At 35.6% G+C, this 20,468-nt stretch overlaps 1 protein-coding gene across 1 annotated transcript; it reads right to left on the bottom strand.

Annotated features, from left to right (window-relative positions):
- Positions 1 to 16,694: 16,694 nt before the first annotated feature.
- On the bottom strand, positions 16,695 to 19,755 carry LOC133699469 (cation/H(+) antiporter 15-like). Its single transcript, XM_062122703.1, has 3 exons — positions 19,528 to 19,755; positions 18,185 to 19,183; positions 16,695 to 18,032 (listed from the first exon to the last, which is right to left on the bottom strand). Exons 1-3 carry the CDS (start codon positions 19,753 to 19,755, stop codon positions 16,695 to 16,697), a joined length of 2,565 nt encoding a protein of 854 aa, XP_061978687.1.
- Positions 19,756 to 20,468: the final 713 nt, after the last annotated feature.

The raw sequence follows: 20,468 nt of genomic DNA, 5'->3' as shown, positions 1-20,468 counted from the left end.
AGATGGTTTTTATTTATTTATTTATCTTATGATATTATCAACTTAAATTAAAATCATTTTCAATATTCTCGACGTGCATTTCACGACAAGATGCATGAAACCTCATTTTTCTCACTTCTAATTGATGTACATATACCATTACGCAATAAATTTTCAATTATGACTAGTTTGTCAATTTCAATATGGCTAGCTGTAGCATAATACACATTCTCCTTTTCCTTTGTCTCATATTGTTCTTTATTTTCAAGGAAAATGTTAAAATGAGATTCGTGCTTGCTTCTATGGATCCACCGGCTACATATGCACAAGTGGCATTCATTGTGAGAAGCCACCCACGTAAAGAAATCTTTATACTTTTCTAATTTTCCTTATTATTATTATTATTATTATTCGGAATGATAAAGGTTGATGACCACAGTGATAAAACATTTTTCAAACTCATTATTTAATAATGCTCCAGAATCCAATATGCTAAAGAATTTAAGTTTTTAAGTGTTCAGATAATAGATGATAACACGTTTATGTCAATCTTCTCTTCTCTAGAGCTAAGGGCCTAGAGAGTTGGTGGCAAAGGATTGGATTCCTATAAAATAGTCCCTGTAAGTGGGATTTTTAGGACCCTCTGATGGTTAAGTTAGTGACTTTATAGTGAAGAGTAATAAATGAATATTAAATTCTGAGAACAAGAGTGTTCATTCTTAGTTCGTACATGATGAATGCTGAGAACATATTGTAAGTGATTGAAGATTGTGAACCTTTTACCTGGGTTATTCAGAAAGTATTTATAACAATTATACCTTTAACTTTCTTCTTTTTGTTCAAGGGATCGAGAGTCTTTTTCTTATTCATATCCAAATGAGGAAGCAGCTCCTTACATCAACATTAATGTTAATATAAATGTTATTTTACTCGGTATTAAATGTTGATAAGAGTATCACGTGCCTATAGAAGACAACCCTACGTCATTTTGTACATAATATTAGTTTTGATGAGATCAACCCTTATAATCAACATTAATATTGATTGATGTGTAGATGATTTTTAAAGGACTTTTTACATAGTTAGGGTGTAGGGAGTTGATAACCCTAGGTTCCTCTATTGTACGTTAGGATCTGGGATGATCCAAGACCAAATGATGTTGAGTCTAGCATCCCTCTAGGTTTAGAAGTGTCTAGGTCTAACGTGCAGTCGAACCCAAGGGAGTTAGGTCTAACATCTTGCCAATCTCACAAGCACTTAGATGTGGCACATAGCCGAGCCAAATGGAATTGGATATGGAACCTTGCTTACCCATAAGTGTTTGGGCCTCGTACATAGCCGAGTTTAAGGGAGTTGAGTCTGACATCTTGTCAGACCCACAAGCACTTAGGTTTGGAATATAGTCGAGCCTAAGGGATTTAGGTATAGCACCTTGTCAGACCTACTAGCACTTAGTATTAGCATGTAGCCAAGCCTGATGGATCTAGGTCTAGCATCTTTCTAAACCCACAAGTATTTAGACCTGACATGTAACCTAGCCTAAAGAAGCTCGGTCTAGCGTCACGCCAAACCCACGTGCGTTTGGGTTTTTTAACCTTTGTTAAGCTTTTATGATGAGACGTCTTTCTCTCATCCCCTCTATCCATAGGCCTTTTAAGTTAATGGATTTTAGTACTGAATATGTTGATCCATCAGTAGCCCCTCAAGTCTTTATGTATTTAATACGCAAGGATTTTGAAAATGTCATTTTTCTTTAATAAGAGATTTGTTAACTTTCCCATGAGTTTTGTTCTATCCAAAGTAGAACTGTTAGGATCATTATGATTGGACTTCACATCCTTATTGAAAGGGGTCTTTTTGAGAAACAAAACGGCAACTCACTTTTAATATAGTAATTGAGCAAACTTCTAAGGATCTATGATGAGTGATGACATGATAAATCACTCATCCAACGATGGGGGTTATAAATTGTCTTCTTTATAACCCTAGTCGTTTTTTCTTTTATTTTTTATAGTTTTTATCAAATTAATTTGGAGATTTCATAAGTCATCCTTCATTTTCATATTACACGTCTATTTTCCTCTTCTTCTTAGAACAATAGACTCTCATAGGAGCAAGTTTGGTTCCATGAGTGAATGTATCATTCCTTCTAGTGATGAGTTTTAGTCTCAGCAAGAAACTATAGGGAGTAACAGGGAGCAAGGATCCATCAGATTAGGCCTCGAGTCTAAAGGTTGACCCTCAACGTCCTCTCCTAGTAGGGAAATAGATAGTTCTTCCCATTAGAGAAGCTCTTTTTCTAGTGCCTCGAGACATCCTCTAGAAGGGGAGAGGTTTCCTTAAGCCTCTAAGGACGATGATTTAAGTACCTTGAGTATTAGCGAGTTGGCCTTCACTAACAAATGGCAACCTAAAGCCTATGTGGGTTAGTTTCCCTCTAGGAGAGAAAAGATTAGTGAGGAGACTTTGCCCTTTACTCGGGGGCAATTTGAGATTACAGCCCCAATATAAATGTATGACTTAGGGTACCTCTTCCCTCTTTGAGGGTTTATAAGTGACATATTTGGGTATTATAACTTAAGCTCAAAACAACTGCACCCTAATACATGGGTGACATTATCAGCTTTCGACAAGTTTCTTCAGCTTATCGGCATCAAATCCATCATAAACCTTTTTAGGGTTTATTGCTAGCTGGTCGCGAGTACTAACGATGATAACGACATCTAGTGGTTTTTCACTTTTGCCAATAAATTTGTTAGAGCCATGAGAAAATCTCTTCACGGCAAGCCTGTGTATCTAAAGAAATTGAGAGAGAGATGGTTGGTCATGAGATACACAGGGACAATTAACCCTCGAGAAGGCATGCATCAAATTTAGGGTTGTTCCCACCACATGAGGGTGCCTCCTCATGAGGTGGACAGTTGGCCTCATCCGAGTATAGGAGAAAAGAAAGCTCGTGCTTTTTTGGCCTCTACCTCCATTGAGCATGAAGTCAATAGGATGGCTAAAGGAGAATACCAAGCATTGTTGCCAAGTATGCAACCTCTTTACCTTTTGTTTTTGTTCATCTATAGTTCATTTCTGATTATTTTTTTCTATATAGCGTTGACAATCGAGAGAGGATGAGAGATTTTAGCTAGATCTCTAGCAGGAAACTTATCTTCAACGAGGGCGTCCTTATCTCTTGCAGTGATTGGAATAGCCATTGACGAAGAAATAGAGCATGATCCTATTATGGTGAATGAACTCTCCATTCCTAAATTATTTCTGATGAAATAATGGTAATGGGCTAGTATTCCTGCTATAATAGAGGCTGAGGGGACTCATACTCCTTCATTTAAAGGTTATGCATATCAAACTCCCCTTGAAGTAATAACAAGTGTGACTGCTCATTTTAAAAGAAAAAAGGTGTCCACGCCTATAGAGATTGGCGTTCGAGCTTTCGCAGCAAAGATGTTTGTCCCTCTAGTTTATTCTCTTATTATGGTCATAGAGGTTACAACTGTCGAGTCCTCTACTCATAGTCAGGAGTTTAAAGATATTTTTCCTCACTTTTCCCTTGGTTGCACTCCCTTTTACTTTCCTTATTTTAAATGATAAGAAGAGGCATGTCATGTAGGCTGCTATTGGTGAGGGGTGTGTGCTTAGCAAGACTAGCTTAGAAGTGGTGAGGCAACTAAAGAGGATCCTCATCATTCCTTCAGACATTTTACAAATATCCAATAAGAGCTACAACTATCATTTGGCCTTGACTGGTCAAATGGCTTTTAATGTAAGGAGTTTTTTTTAACTTTTTTTTTTTTGGCTTTGTGGTCATCCTTCCTGACATTTTGTTCTTGGCAGACTTTTATGATGTGCTCCCATTCTAAAAGGTGCTAGATGGCTAGAAGGAACCATGTAAAATATGTCATCACCAAATATAGAACAAATCAAACTGCCCTTCAGAGGCTTCGAGAGGAGAAAGTAGTTGTAGAGGTTGAGCTAAGGGATCTCAAAATGGCATATTCTTTCTTAAAGGGTGTAAAAAGCTACCCTTTATCTAGGCTCTACTGAGCAACAACTTTACGAAGCTCTTCATAAAGCCACCATCTTGAGGCAGACTATCATGGAGTTGCATGCATCTAAGAATGTTATGTTTCTTGAGCTCCAGACTACCAAGAAGGAAGCCTAAAACTCCCAATCATCAACTCTTTTTTTGCCTCAATTCTAAATTATGCCTTCTCTTTTAAGGACCCCTTCTTGTCCATAACTAAAGCCTTCTTACCCTTCAAGCATGATGATGCATAGTGTCTAGAAGTCCTTTGGTCTCCCTTCATATTGGCCACCTCTTATTGAGTGAGGAATTTCAATATCAAGTTCTATAGATTTATGATAGCGTTGATCTTATGAATGAAAGGTTTTCTTATTATAGCATTGTAGGCGAAGGATATATCTATCACTATTAATGGTTGTTAAAGGGTGATGCATATAGGATATGTACCAATTATTGGAGTCATCACATCCCTGGAGAGGATATTGATATAGCTACCAACATCCACTATTACCCTGTGGTTAGCTAGGACCGTGAAGATGACCAGGGCGTTTTCATAGGGATAAGTCACCCTTTTCTCCATCTTCTAGAGTGAAATTAATAGGATTATTCCATAGACTTTGTTATCGAGCTGCTATAAGGACTTGCTTCCTATATTTCCTCTTGCTATTACGGTGTCTCCTCTTGATGAGGTCCCTTTTAAGATCACATTGATCTCCGTGAGAGTCTAGATATGTTAATGGGGCTCTTCCCTATCTTGGTTCATGTTGGCATTCCCCTTAATGAACTTTTTCAACTATCCCTTGGGTATCAACCTTTCAATCTCATTTCTCAGGGTAAAGTAATCTTTAATGTCATACCCTTTGTCTTTGTGGAAAAGAAAAAAATTTCTAAAGGTACAGGTATGTGGAAATGACGCCATAAAATATGGATATTAAACGTAATCCTTCTCTTTAATGGTCATGAACACTTCAGTGAGAGTAGCATTCAAGATAAGGGAATGCCTCCTTTTAATGAGATGAACATGTTCCCTTACCGGCCTCTTTTGATTTTGTTTTGAGTTATTCTCCTTGTTGAGAGTGGAATGACTCCACTTGGAAGGCTTTACCTCTTGAACCTCCTAGTAAATATAAGGAGGCTTGTATCATAGAATATTGGCTTTCTCTACCCGGATGTGGTTTTCTATGACTTGTTTTACCCTCATTAGGCTTTTGTTAGGTAGGGCATATAAGTCTCTCCATAGGAAGCATTCTCTTACTCCATTTATCAAAGCCTTCGAGGCTACTAACTTAGTCAATTTTTCCATCTTTAGCATCTCTTTGTTGAACCTTTTCAGATATGCTCAAGTGGTTTCTCCTCATACATGGGTTATGCTATAGAATTATATGGAGCTCTTTTTAGCAGGTATGTTAATGTTGAAATGCAATACAAGTTTCGCATAGAGATCTTTGAAACCCGTGATGGAGTCTGTCTCTAAATTGTTGTATCATGCCTTACCCGACCATCTAAAGGTCATTAACAGTATCTTGCACATGCCATCTCTGTCTTGGATGACTAGCTCTAGGTTGTTGTGTATGTTTTGGATATGCTCTTGTGGATTTGCCAATTCATCGTAGTTGTCTAAAGTCATATTTTTGGAGATATAATCCTTGAGGACATGAGTGCTTAAGACCTATTTGAATAAGAGGGACCCCTTTATCTCTTGGGTGCAATGTGCCACATCATAGAAATATCTCTTAGTCAAGCTTCTCCTCAATTTCTACCTAGCTGGCTTGAGAGAGCTAAAAGACTCTAGCGTGGGATGGTGAGATCAATAACTGAGTTTTTTCTCGTAGTAGCTAGAGAGATCATCTTTAGAGTGATAACTTCTTGGAAGGTCTCGTATCGATGAGAGTGATCCCTTGGAAGGCTAATGGACTACTCAGTCAGAGGGTTCTCTACATCATTTTACCTTATTTTCTTTGGGTAAAACAATTGTCTTCTAGTAAAGATGACATCTTGTGGTTGTGGGCCTAGGACAGAAGAAGTTGCCCTCAAGAGAGATACCTCTTTTGTTGGGGCCTGTTAGAGTGACGTGGTTTGGTGTTGCCCTTGGGATGTTATGATGACTTAAGTGAGGGCTTACACCTGATTAATAAGTTATTAAAAATTTACGGGAGCTAGTAGAGCAGATGTGCCAACTGTCGCGAGGAGGTCTATAACATGCCCCAACCTAAAAGTTTCTTGATTATCAATCATTTATAGCAATTATAGGTGTCTAAAATTCATTATGAAACCATAATAAATGGTTTTTTTTAATAGTTTCCCATAAATAGTGTCAATTGATGATGCTCCAGAATCCAATATGTTAGGGAACTTGAGTTTTTTAGCATTCAGATAATGGATGATCACACGTTCAAATCAATCTTCTCTTCTCCATAACTAAGGACTTAGAGGGTTGGTGGTAGAAGTCTAGATTCCTGCAAAATAGTCCTTGTTGGTGGGATTTTCAGAACCCTCTGATAGTTAAGTCAATGACTTTATAGTAAGGAGTAGTACATGAATATTAAATTCTAAGAACAAAAATGTCCGTTCTTAGTTCTCAGTTCAGAAAGTATTTACAATCTTTATACCATGAACTTTCTTCTTTTTGTTCAAATGATCGAAAGTCTTTTTGTTATTCATATCCAAGAAGGGAAGGAGTCCCTTACATCAACATTAATGTTAATGTAAGTGCATTCTTACACAACATGAAATGTTGGTAAGAGTACCATGTGCCTATAGAAGACAACCCTACATCATTTTGAACGTAATATTAATATCTATATGATCAACCCTTATAATCAACATTAATATTGATTGACATATAGACGACTCTTAAAGAACTTTTTACATAACTAGGATGTAAGGAGATGATAACCCTAGGTTCTCCTATTGTATGTTAGGATATAGGACAATTCTATACCTAGGGATGTTGAGTCTAACGTCCCTCTAGGTCCAAAAGTGTCTGGGTCTAACGCATAGTCGAATCCAAAGGAGTTGGGTCTAGCACATTGCCAGACTTATAAATAGTTAGGCTTGGCATCTTGCCAAACCCACAAGCACTTGGGCTTGACACGTAGTCAAGCCTAAGAGAGTTGAATATGTCATCTTACCAGACCCACAAGTGTTTAGACCTGGCACATAGCCAACTCCAAAAGAGTTGGATTTGGCATCCTACCGGACCCACATGTTTTTGGGCTTAGCATATGACTAAGCCCAAGAAAGTTGGGTATGGCAACTTGGCAGTCTTCTTTTCAAGAGTTTTGATCTCTATTGAATTTTTATGATGGTAATCTTTTTCTCGGCTTCTCTATGGGCATTTTGAATAAATAAATTTTAAGTATCAAATATGCTGATTTATCATTATAGAATCTGAAAATTATTTATATCTTATTCATTAATTAGACATCTTAGTCTATTGTGTCCCTTGCAACACCATCTAAACTTATAGTGGTTTAAAAAGTAGAGAATCGAATATATTTGATCTTCTGAAACCTTACAGTTTCACCTGTCTTTTTCTTGGCTAGTATATACATTTTGTTTACGATCTCCTTGCTAAATTGAGAAGACAAGATAAAGTTTCTTTAAACGAAGAATCTTTATTAAAAAACTTATATTATAAAGAACTTATTCTTATTACCGTAAATATGTTGCATGTATCCTAACATTTTTATCACAAAAAACAAAACATAGATCGGTCAAATTTCTGTTTGTTAAAATTTAAAAAAAAAAAAACACTAAGATATTATTATTGCTCATGGGAAACGGAATCTTAGAATTACAATAAGATACTATTTTATTTTATTTTTTTCAGAGGAAAAACTGTTAATTGCTAGTATAGAATTAAGTATATTGAGTCTACAAACCTTAATTTGAGTTTGATGAGTTTTGACCAATCCAATCAATCAAAACGCGGAGCAGTTTTTCCTCTTCAGTGAACTATTGCCAAAATACCCTCAACAGACCCCATTAAAGAATACAACACCATGCTACTTCCTGTTCCGTTTTCATTTAAAAAAAAAAAAACCCAACTTTCCCTCTCCCCGTCCCATATAACCCACCACCATCATTCCTCTTCCTATCAACAAATCATACTTGAGAGAGAGAGAGAGAGAGAGAGAGAGACTTGAATGGAAGGAGAGATGGGAAGGAGCGGAAGCAGCTGCAAGAAGAGGAAGATGTGGCTTTTTAAGAGGTTAAAGATGAAGGAATCTTGGAGATGGAGATTGAGGTTTTTGGTTTCTGCTTTCAAGTGGAAAAGGCTTAACATACAGCTTTCTTTGCTTGATGATTTGCTTTTCAAGATCATCTCTGTTTTAGAGGCTATTGTCTTGGTTATTACCTTGTGCTTCTTTTTTCTTTGTTGTGGCTGCCATTTTTGACATTAGTCTCTTTAATGTTATTTTGGTTCAAAAATTTTATGTTCCATGTTTTCTTTTTTCTTTTCATGGTATGTATAGTTTCTTAAATCTTTGGAGGAAAAAAAAAAACAGGGAGAATTAGGAGGGACTGTATGTATTTACTTGTACGGTTTTCGTTTGTTAGTGCAAGTTGTTCATGATGGGAATTTGGCACAGCTTAAATTGAATTCTCGAATGCAATATTGAGTCGAATATATAGTCAGAATTCTGAGTTGGAGATGACAAAAACTAATTTGACACAGATTTCTGGAATGTGGACCAGTTGTTGTTAAGGTTTTTATTTTTTATTTTTAGTGAAATTTTCTTCTTACAGGGTTATTTATTTGAGCATTCCTTGTGTTAGTGAAGAGAAACAAGAGAAGAAGACTTGTCCAAAAGCAAAATTGAGCCTTATTTTAGCTAAATTTGAGCCCTTGGTTTCTGTTCTGCCTTGCAAGGTGAGGCTTTTGCGATTAGAGAGGCAATCAAGACGTTTGCACATATACCTGTCGGTATTGAATTTGATGCTGCAATTATTGTTCTTGCTGCTGTCCAGCAAAGTCTTTTTCTTTTTAGCAACCATTTAAACCTGCAAAGATTTTAATCACCCATCAGGGATTTTGTGTGAATTATATTGATTAAGAATAAACCATATAAAATCATCAAGGTGATAATCCAGTTGTAAGAATTTAGGATCAAGAGGTTTGCTTTCTTTATAGTCTCATGTTGAAGCCCTATAGTTACTTATATAATAGCCACTAAAGACTTATATGACCGTTAACTTTAGGGCTCGTGGAATTAGTCAAAGTACGCACAAGCTGGCTCAGACACCCACATTAAACTAAAAAAAAAAAAAAACCACATAATGAACAAAGATGATAAGAAATTATCTGGCGTTATGTCCACTTAGCATCCTTAATTTGTCAACTAATTAACCTCCCTTCATTTGTTTGAAAATAATAGTAATTGTTTACCGAAGAAGGAAGCAAATTTTGTTTCCCAGTTTTGGATGGGAGGGTTTTTTTTCAATGAATAACATGTAATGTTTGTTTTTAAAAAATATAATTTGTACTTTAAAAAAATTATATTTTAAAAAATCCACTGCACCTCTCATCCAAATACATTTTATAAGTACAGCCTGGGATTTGACTGCGGTACACAACAAACTTTAAAGTTTAGACACATCATGATCCTTCTGATTACGAACTCACCAATGTTACAGGAAGGGATATTTTTTTTCCGATTGAGTTCCGGGAAGCAACTTGAGGTAATAAAAATTCTGCCCTAGCATAATTTAAATGTCAGCAGTCGACACCGGATCAGAATTGTCAACAGGAAGTTCTGAAAAGAAATGGAGTACTTCAAGACCGAGTGAGGATAATTTTTAGGTGACCCAAGCCCCTTTGCCAGCGAGTTTTGTTCCACAATAGCACAACAGTCAAAAGTATTTTCCAAACAAGCATAGCTTGTGTCGGAATGTGCATGGCGTTAAATAGCGGAATTGTTTTCTCAATTAAATAGTGTTTTCGGATTAATTATAAAATTATAATTTAAGGGAATTGTCATCTAATATTATATTTATTAAAAAACATATTGGTTTACGAGAATTTAGATAAAAAAATTAGTTATGCAAAATAAAAACGCATCATCCCTAGCACACCTTATCTATAATAAGTTGCATTGTTGATTAATTGTTTTTTAAGTAATGTTTTTATCTTTTAGTCTCAACTAAAGTTCAAAGCAGATTTTTCTTTGTGAAGAAGTCTTTGCCTTATCAAGTTAAATTATAACCGTTCTGGGACTCAAATTTTAACATCGTATTTATTTTCTACTTTGTATCTTTAATAATTGATTATATACTTTACAATGTAATTTTATACCATTAAACAATAAAGTCTACGGCTAATTCATAAGGTTTATTGTTATTAATTCATTTAATTTTATATCGGGAGTATGCATCACATTGTCAAATTCATACCCCGGATATTAATTAAACAAATCAATTTTTAAGGTATTTTTAAAATTGTGATCAAATTCTAATGGATAATTATAAATTAGTTATGATATCCATTTTGCATTTTTAAAACATGATGAGAACACCATTTTTGTTTTTTAGAACATATGCATGAAAAAACATTTAGAAATTGGTCGTTTGCACAAAAATAAAACATGTTTTTGTGTTTTTTTTAAATAGAGAAATCTTTTTAATCCTTTTGAATTTTTTTCGAAGTTTCAAGAAAAACCTAGTATTTTTAATACTGATTTTGTATCTTACATTGTAAGTTTACAGCTCGATATTAGACAAAATTATTAGAAAAACATGCGAGGGACCCATAAATAATTTTAAAATGATCATTAATTTTTTTTAGAATTTTAAAAATAATTTAGAGCTTGTCTGGCAAAAACACAAAAATACATTTTAAATCAAGCAAGATACTAATTCAAAATAAGTTATTCTTTTAGCATTCACCAAATTAATAATCCAACAAAACAAACAATCAAACCTCAAATCTTCTTAATTTCATGAATTATATTCAAATCACATACTAATTCAAGCGAATCAACACAAACTCCAACATAATTCATGCATCAACATTTAATGTCCAAAAAGCAATCATGATATAAAAAATAAACTCATAATTAAAAACACAAATAATCATATCATTTCAAAATAAAAAGCACACATCAAACCAAATTAATTGTGTCCAATCAATCCAAAAACTATACATAATAATAAGCCTTGTCTCAAATTTCACAATGTTTTAGCAATTTTGTCAAAAACAAATATTTGAGTTTATGGATCGACATTTCGAGATGCTTAGCATGTTCAGAGCTAATGGAATCATTCTGAAGGATCGCTGAAATAGTGGTGGCACATGTATCCACGCGTCGCCGCTGTAGGAGGAGTGTGAGCTGCTAGATTTAAAGCTCATTTTCCTCCTCTTCACTTCTGGACCGGTGGTGTGGCACACTAGTGTTGGAGGGAGGAGATTAGAGGACTTGAACTGTTGGCTTCCTTCTCCCTTAACTAGTTTTCTCTTTCATCTTTCAGCTTTGTTTCTTTCTTTATTTTTTGTTCTCGATCTTCTCTTTCTCTACGAGTTTGGATGTGCTCGTGATGGTTGTGCTGAAAATCGAGTGATGACCAACAGTGGTGGAGTTGTTGTCACTGTTTGTTTGAGCATAGTTTTTGTGGACATTGTCATTAGCACTAGCAGTTATAGAGAGAGTTCACAACGACAGTGAGGTGACTACATAAAGAGAGAGGTTGTGCTTGTATTTGTGTTAGTCCCAGTGGTGTTATAGCTATGTGGAGAGAAAAGGAAGTTAAGAAGCTAGAGTTGTCGGGTCTACCACGGGTTAGTTAAAAAATGAAGTTTGTGATGTCAGCTACTGGGTTGGGTGGAGAGTTATTGTTGGTTGTTTCTTGGCTCTTGGGTGGTGTTGGCATTATTACTATCAATAGGTGATATATTTTGGCTTGAAAAATTAGTGGAGATAGGTTGGTTTGTGTGGGTCTTAGTGTCTAGCTTTTAGGATTGAAGAAAGACACAATATTTATGGTTGGTAAGATTCATTGAGAGAAGATGGTAAGGTTGTAATGGTTGGCAGAGGAGCTCATGGCTGGTGTAAAAAAATAGAGGAAGGTGAAGGGTCATTCTTGGTATTTTTATGGAAAAGAAAGACAAGTTGATGTTTTCAATTGGTGGTGGTTGTTTATGGTGGTTCAATATCAGGAAAAGGGTGGGGAGATGGAACTATGGATAGCGAATGAGAGAGTTTGTGAGTGATGGTGTCATTTTATTTTATTTTATTATATATATATATATATATATATATATATATATATATATATGTATAGAGAGAGAGAAAGAGAGAGGATATGATGATTTGATAACACTGAAGATGGTTGGGAAAGTTTCAGTTGGAAGTTTGGGTGATAGCTTTTATGTAAAGGTTGTCCTTACTAGTGGTGATCTAAAAGTTGAATGGTTGATTGTTATTGGTGGCTCTTTGATGATTGGTTGCAAGCTGATGTTAGGTTTTTTGATGGCTAATAGTGTGATTGTTACAAAGAGAGTTTGATAATGATGGAGTTTTTTTCTTATATTGAAGGTGGTAGATGGGTTTAGGAATAATGGGTTTATGTTTATTTTTTCTTAATTTTTTTCTTAAGTTATTATTTTTTAAAATTTGCTTACTGATTTTTTTAGGAAACATATAACAACCGATTACATGAGAAATATGACGATGATCTTTCGACCCATCTAAAACTCGATCCAGATTTATGGTTGGAGAAGGCTAGATCGTCAGGTGGACCCGATAAAAATCAGGTTTATGGTATCTCAAACACTACGGCCGAGGATACGATGGCAGGCCATAGTGTATCAACCATTGGTTTCTCGCAATCGGGTTCAAACTCCTAATCTTCAGTCATCTTGGCAATTGAATGAGAACAAGTTGAAGCTCAAATGGTTCGGCTTAATGCTCAGATGGTCCAATTTATATATGAGATAGTCAAACTTAAGCGATTGTACGAGGAACTGTTATCAAAACTCACTAGTACATATAGTCTACCTCGTCGCCCACCTGGTCTCTACAAAGATCCACCTCATCCTCCTTCAGTTTATGTCCATTAGATAAATTGTATTCAATAATATGTTTTAAATTAATAGTAAAATTTTGGTTTTTTATTTTATTTTTATTTCTTTTTAAATTTTTTTTTTGTTTATTTTAATTTTTTAAAAATATTAAATATAATATTGATAGAATTACCAATGAAATTTGAATCATAGACAGAATGACCGATGGAATAAGTCTCTCAAAAAGTTCCAGAGAGTTGGAAACAAATTACAGAACTTTGCCACCGACAATTACAGACAGAATTACCGACAAACTAAGTCCCTCAAAATGTTCCAGAGTTCAAGAGAAATTACAAGACTTGCCACTAACAATATCGACACGATCAAAGAGTTGATGTCTTATTCCAAGTGCAGGAGTGTCAAAGTAATAAATAACCCGGCAAGACCAGGGTCAATCCACAGCGAGATTAACTTTATAAATTATAAATAAAAATAATTATAATAATAATAATAATAACAACAACAACAACAACAATAAGTTAAAGAGGACTTTGAGATGTGAGATTAATATGAGGATTAAACAATGATAAAAACAATTGTCAAGGTTAGAGAATCCACTAATAGTATTATAGATAAGTAAAGTATAAACTCTTTATAAATTATCAACATGATCATATTAATCATCTTATTTACGTAGCACCATACTTATAAATTTTATCAGGTATTCATAATGCTAACTCATATTGACAACAAATCAAGTTCCTCTCATAACAACGATGTTAGCCGAAGACCATGAAGGATCAAGCATTTGATGTACCAAGTGTTATACAACACAAATCTAGATTAACCATTTAACAAGCAGGGTATTAAGGATTGATAAGATAAAAAGATAAGGCATGGTAATATCAAATTGTTTAAGATATAAGCATTTAAGTTCATATTGAGTTTATATTATACTTATTTTAACACCATTAGTGAAACCTTTTCACATTGACATGATAAACTTAGTTAAACATTATGAAGAAGAGAAATATAGATAAACAAGATAAAAGCATAGTTAACTAAGTATAGTAAAGGAAATGAAAAATATAAACAAGAACTGTTATAACATGAAATAAAACTTAAACACTACAAAAATACAAAGAAAGCAAGAACATAATCTTGATCTAAGAACCAAGATGCATAAATGAATAGCAAATGCCTCCTTTTATAGGCTAAAATTTGAAACTATTTATTTGGTAATTGATTATTGATGTAGTAGCCAACTATCGATTTAGTGGACTTAGTGGACAGCAGCATTCAAGCATTTTGGCTAGATGAAATGACATTGATGCAATCAGAATTTGACAAAGTGTTCTTCATGAAAATTGTTGGAAATCATCTCCTCTTTCCACCCACAACATTTTAGAGCATTTGGATCACTACAGCTCGAGATATGGGTAGTGCTTCTGGTGAACGTAGTGGATAGCCCTCAAGCTCTTGTCTGGATGAAATGTCATTGCTAACATCAGAACTTGAGCTGGTGGTCCTCATGAAAGTTGTTGGAAATTGTCTTATATTTTCACCCACCAAATTTGACATCATTTAGCCTTTTAGAACTCCAGCTATGGGTAAAATTCTAAGTAGTGTTTAGGCTGGATTGCAGGATAGATTATAACTTCTCTTTTGTGGCCAAGCTTTGAATTTGAAAACGGTAGATTTGGGTCTTCCACTCTTCATGAACATTGTAGGTCTATTTCTTAGCTTTCTATCCATATAAACCAAACTGAAATCCAATATCTACAGCTTCAGATATGACCCAATGACTAAACAGTGTTCTAATTTGAATTGAATCAGCATCTCTTTTCTAAGCTTAGCCTTTTCTTTGTCCTTTCACTTTCAATAGTTAATCATATCAATTAATCTTTTAAATTGTGAGATATGTCTGCATTTAAAATGAGTATTTACCATAAATTAAAACAATCTTATATTATCAGACTTGTTATTATAAAGCATGCTCTAATTAAGGAGTTATTGATACTTCTAGTGTAAAATGATGATATAAAATCATGATAAAAATACACTTTTAAATACTAATCAAATTTATTAATCTCCAACGGGTTAATTTCATCGGTAATATAAATTCGACCACCGATGGAATTACTAATGATCTATTATATTGGTAATATGACATAGCCATCGATGGAATTACCGTTAGAATGACGCCGGTAAATTTTTTTTATTTGGCAAGTTTTTTTCATCTGCAAATCCATAAATGATTAAATTACTGGCGGAATAATCAACAAAATATAATTCACAAACAATATTTTTTTGATGACTAGTTATCATATGTGATTTCATAGATATATTTTTTTTTTTTAATAAAAGTAGCATTTAAATACCGAGAGAATATTTCTTCAATATCATGCAATATTCTGATTGTAGTTTTTTTTGCGGTGGAGATCAAATGGGTTGAGCTTTGAGCGACATTGAGAGGAGGGAGAAGGAAGGGGAAGAAAGAAGTGAAGAAGGGGAGGGGAGGGGAAAAGAAATAGGGAAAAGGTTTATGAAATTTGGAATTGGGTTGTCGCATGTGTGCTCGACCAGTGAAGATGCATGTTTTTATAGGTCATGTGTATAATACATGCACGAGCCATGTTGTTGTGCTAAACTGGACACTATTTTTTTTCTATTCTTCGTAGATTGGGAAATACTTTTGACTGTACTTGTGTTAATGGGAAAAAAAAATCTCCTTTGCCAAAATCTCCTAGTTGAATACAAGTCCCTGTTACTAGTAGCCTTTAGCTATCATCTAGAAACTAATAATTAATGACAATGGACATGGTCAAGAGATTTAATTTGTTGGTTCAACCATTCTGCTTTGCCACTCATTATGTATATATGTAGGGAAATTAAACTATAGGTAGAGATGGTCAAAACATTAATCATTTCAAAGATGAAAAGACTACAGCACCTTAACCTACGTATGTATCTATGTACAACACCACATATAATTAAGACTGAGGGTATTGGCCTGGTGAGAAGGGCTTGTTTCCTTCCACTACTTCTAGATTCCAGTCCTCATGTGCATGTTTATTATTTTCACGGTGTCTTACATATTCACTAGATTTATAGGATATTCAGTAGACCGTGGAATTAATCGTGGTACGTGCAAACTGGCTTGGACACCCACATGAATCAAAAAAAAAAAGATTGAATGCGTCATATTTATTAATTCCTCATTTTTTCAATTTAGAGTGCTTTCATTTCCAATAATCATGGAAGTTTCCTGCAGGTCTCATCTTTCTCAAGAGTTTTTTTTTTTATCTCAAGCATCCGGGGACAAAATAATAATAATAATAAAAATCACATGCTCCTAAATGGAAATAATATTTATACATGTACAAGTTAAGAGAACTATTCCCCTATTTATTCCAAAGCAAAATGTTGCTAAGTACTCTCTATGACTTGATCATTGAAACACACGCAAGATATATATATAAAAGGAACACAAACAGGCAATTCCTTTCTAAACTGCTCTTTTTCCAAATTACAATACTAGATAATTTATGAATGATTAAGTGTATCATTTTTACGCATATTTCAATAATAAATAAACTGCAATTGGATTGTGATCTGCTACTTGGCATACACGTACAGCCACAAGAAGAAGAAAAACCATCAATGATTGATTAATAAGCCCTATGCATCTACATCCTCTTTCCCTTTATGGTGTGCAAATGGCTCCATCTCCAAGCCACCATCCTCCAGCGATGAGCGCTCCCAGCTCGAGAAATGATGGTTTCCATGCGACGAATTGTCTGCTGATAACATATCCGCTATACTGATCCCATCTTTAGAACCAACATATTGTTGCACCACAAGAACTGAGCCTTGTGCAAAACTTGATGTAATTAGCAAATCCCCAATAGGCCCCAGTTCTGGGTACTCGCACCAATCTGCCAAGCTTTCTGTGAGAGGTGAGACTATCCCTTCCCCTCTCCCTACAACATAGAGGTCATATATGTGATGCATTTCTTGTAATGCTAAAACTATCTCTTCATCGTTGTTCACTACCTTCTCTTGATAACTTACAAATTGTTCTCCTGAGGTCTTAAGCCTGAACTCGTTCACATACTCATCGTCTAGTTTTCTGTTATTGTCGACATATGTAATGGATGTTAACATTTTGTGTGCCTCACCAACTGGTAGTAGGTCTTTTGGTTGAATTTCTTCTACTTGATCTCCCGGAAGAAATCTCACTACTGTTAAACCAATCCCTTCTGTCCCTCCCATTCTCCATGCATATGCTAGAGCCTCACGGTCATCAGGTCCTCCAACGAACAACATGAGTATCTGGCGCATAGTGAGACTAGATTCTCCATTTTCGGATACCCCGAATCCTCTGTCAACAAAAATCCCAACTGAGCACGGCGCATTAGCCAGCACATTGAGGTTTACACCTCTAAATGAAGTGTTATCCTCAGCTTCTAATTTCCCGTCCTTAGATGGTAGCTTATGGAACGGTATGACCAAAAGAGCTGTACGTTTTTCCTCAGCAAGACTGCAAATATCTTCATGCATGGAAGCATGCGGGGACATTGCGGTAAGGGCGTGGATATTAACGTTGTCATTTAGAGTCTGGTAAGTTTCAAGTGCGGTAACTATTTTTTCGGAATGGGAGTTTTTGCGGCCATGTCTAGAGTAGCCACTGGATTTGCCGCCCGTGCTGTGGACAATGAGCATAGCAGAGGCACGGCCAGTGAGCTCAAGGACGTGGAGTGCAAAGACAGTGAGAGGAGATTCTCTGGTAGCATTGGAGGAGTCTATGAGGCTAATCATGCCTGATACATTGCGGAAATTCTGGAAGCATGCTAGGATTCGTAATTCACCATCTTGTCTTCCTTTCTGTATTGTCCTTCGCTTGTAATTGGATAAATGTTTTGCGGGGCGGTAAATGGAGGCTGTCACAGGAGCCACAACCGCCGTCATTAACAAAATGGAAATCGCCATCACTGTATAATCTCGTTTATTCAAGAACTGTAACACAATTAGCATTTATATTGATTAGAGCCAATTATTAATATCGCGATCATGAAATGTACACATTTGTAAACCATGGCATGAGTTTGTGATAATAACTTAACATGTAAAACTTGGATGTGAAAGAGAGAGAGAGAGAGAGAGATTACTTCTCCGCTATTGCCTAACTGAAGGATCAAAATTGCCAAGATGCCTTTGGTATTCAAAACTATTCCAAGAGAGAAACCATCTCTAGTTGGCACGTTTTCGTAATAAGAAACAAAGAGAGTGCTTAGAATCTTTGCTGAACAAGAAAGTACCACAACCACCGACCCTATTGCCAAGTGAGCCTTTTTATCAAAAAGTGACCAAATATCTATTCTGATTCCACAAATCGTGAAGAATAGAGGCAACAAATACCCCGTCACAAAGTCCTCAAATTTGTCTATGAACGCAGCAGCTAGAATCCTATTCGGCATGATAAACCCGAAAATAAAAGCCCCAACAATGGAGTTGGTCCCGAGAATATCAGTAACAACTGCAAATGCAGAAATCGCAACCAGAACAAAACATAGATAATTCTCACTGTAGTCGTTTTCCTTAGATGTTTTGCTGATTATGATGGCCAGAGCCGGGCGGACTACGAAAATGCAAAACAAAGCGAAACCAACAGTTGAAAGAACTGCTACTGAGGCACCACCACTCGTTTGGTTAGAAAATGCTATCCCGATAATAACAAGAATCCAAGAAATCAAGTCAGTGACAAGAGAAGCTGACATGGCCATTCTTCCAATATCCGAGTGGAGTAGCTTGACATCATTTAAAACTCGAGCAACAATAGGGTAGCCTGTGACTGCCAGTGACAAACCTACGTAGACGCATCCGGTTGGATTATATCCTCCTCCGGGGACTTGATTCATGAGGAAGAAAAGGCCAATTCCCATAATGAAAGGAATGAGGACTCCTGCAATAGCAATATGGATCGCCTTCTTGCTTGTCCGTGTTAAATTTTCAATTACAGACATGTCAAATTCTAAACCAATCAAAAACAAGTGGCAACACAATGCCCAATATGCTACTGTTTCAACTGTCACGATGCTTCTCAAAGGGAACATATCGCGAAACTTAGGGAACAGACTCAACGCACTTGGCCCCATCAGCACACCACCCTGAAATACATAATGAATTATACCGCATGAGGGGTCGATATATAGAGTAAGAAATTCAATACCTAGCTATAATCCATCTTGAGATGCATGTTCTGAACCAGTTTCCATTTCTCAAAGTTCACTACATAATTAATTATACCGCATGAGGGGTCGATATATAGAGTAAGAAATTCAATACCCAGCTATAATCCATCTGGAGATGCATGTTCTGAACCAGTTTCCATTTCTCAAGTTCACTCCATATATAATTTTCAATGTTCATGCATGGAACTGTTTGAAAATTAAGAATGCTAGAGGATAAAGTTGCATTAGTGATTAATGCCGTGTGTGTGTGTGTTGCTTACCAGAAAATCTGTGACGATTCGAGGAACGGCCAAAGGTCTTAGGAGGTAATAAACAGCACGAGTGACGAAGATGGTGGCGGCGAGTTGCATTGCCAAAAGAGGAAGGGATTGAGTCAAGGGATTTTCGGATTGCCAGATTCCATGTTCAGCAGTGATATTCACGACAAAACAAGGTTTATTTGATGCATTTCGTGCATGATAAAAATTTTGCAGTTCATTGAGATCCATTTAGCTTTCCTAGATAAATTATTCTTTGTTTCTGATAGGCAAATTAATGATCGAGCCAGGGACGAAGGAAACTATCTAAAGAAGAAGAAAAGAGACGGATAAGTTTTGACAAAGTCGTCATGGACAAGTAAGAAATCATTGGTAGTCCCCTGTATCTAGGTAGCATATAGCTTCTTTTTTTGAGGTGATAATTTTCTGTCAGTGATATTGTTGGATTCTGTTGAAAATTACCTCGTCATGTCATCGCTGTTCAACTCAGCTGCATGTCTATTTCTGGGATGCCAACTCTGTCATCGTCTTAATTAGTGCGCAAGGATCCTGTCAATGCCGTCATTCCACAAATTGAATCTATTTTCTTCCTCAATATTCAAGACCCAGAGGCATCATATGTGGGAATTGATTGGATCCTTTTCACAAACTGATCTAACAATATTTTTACTCTCGCTTGAGAGACTCTCAATTCCTGTAAAACACGTGTGCACCACATTAATCTTTCTACTAGGTAAAAAATAAATAAATATACATGTAAATGTCTTACTTCAATGTTATTTTCATTTAAATGTTTAATTTTATTTATTTTAGAGGTTAAATCTGGTCATTAAATACATAATTTTTATTGTTAGAAATGTATCATGCATATACAAATAATTAATCTAAAACTCAATAGAAACAAAATTATATATAATAATCTCTCAGAGATATTATTAAATTAT

This window comes from Populus nigra, chromosome 7 (genome assembly GCF_951802175.1).
Source record: "Populus nigra chromosome 7, ddPopNigr1.1, whole genome shotgun sequence".
NCBI lineage: Eukaryota > Viridiplantae > Streptophyta > Magnoliopsida > Malpighiales > Salicaceae > Populus > Populus nigra.
Note: the sequence above shows the minus strand (reverse complement) of the source record. Positions and strands in the feature narration are given on the sequence as shown.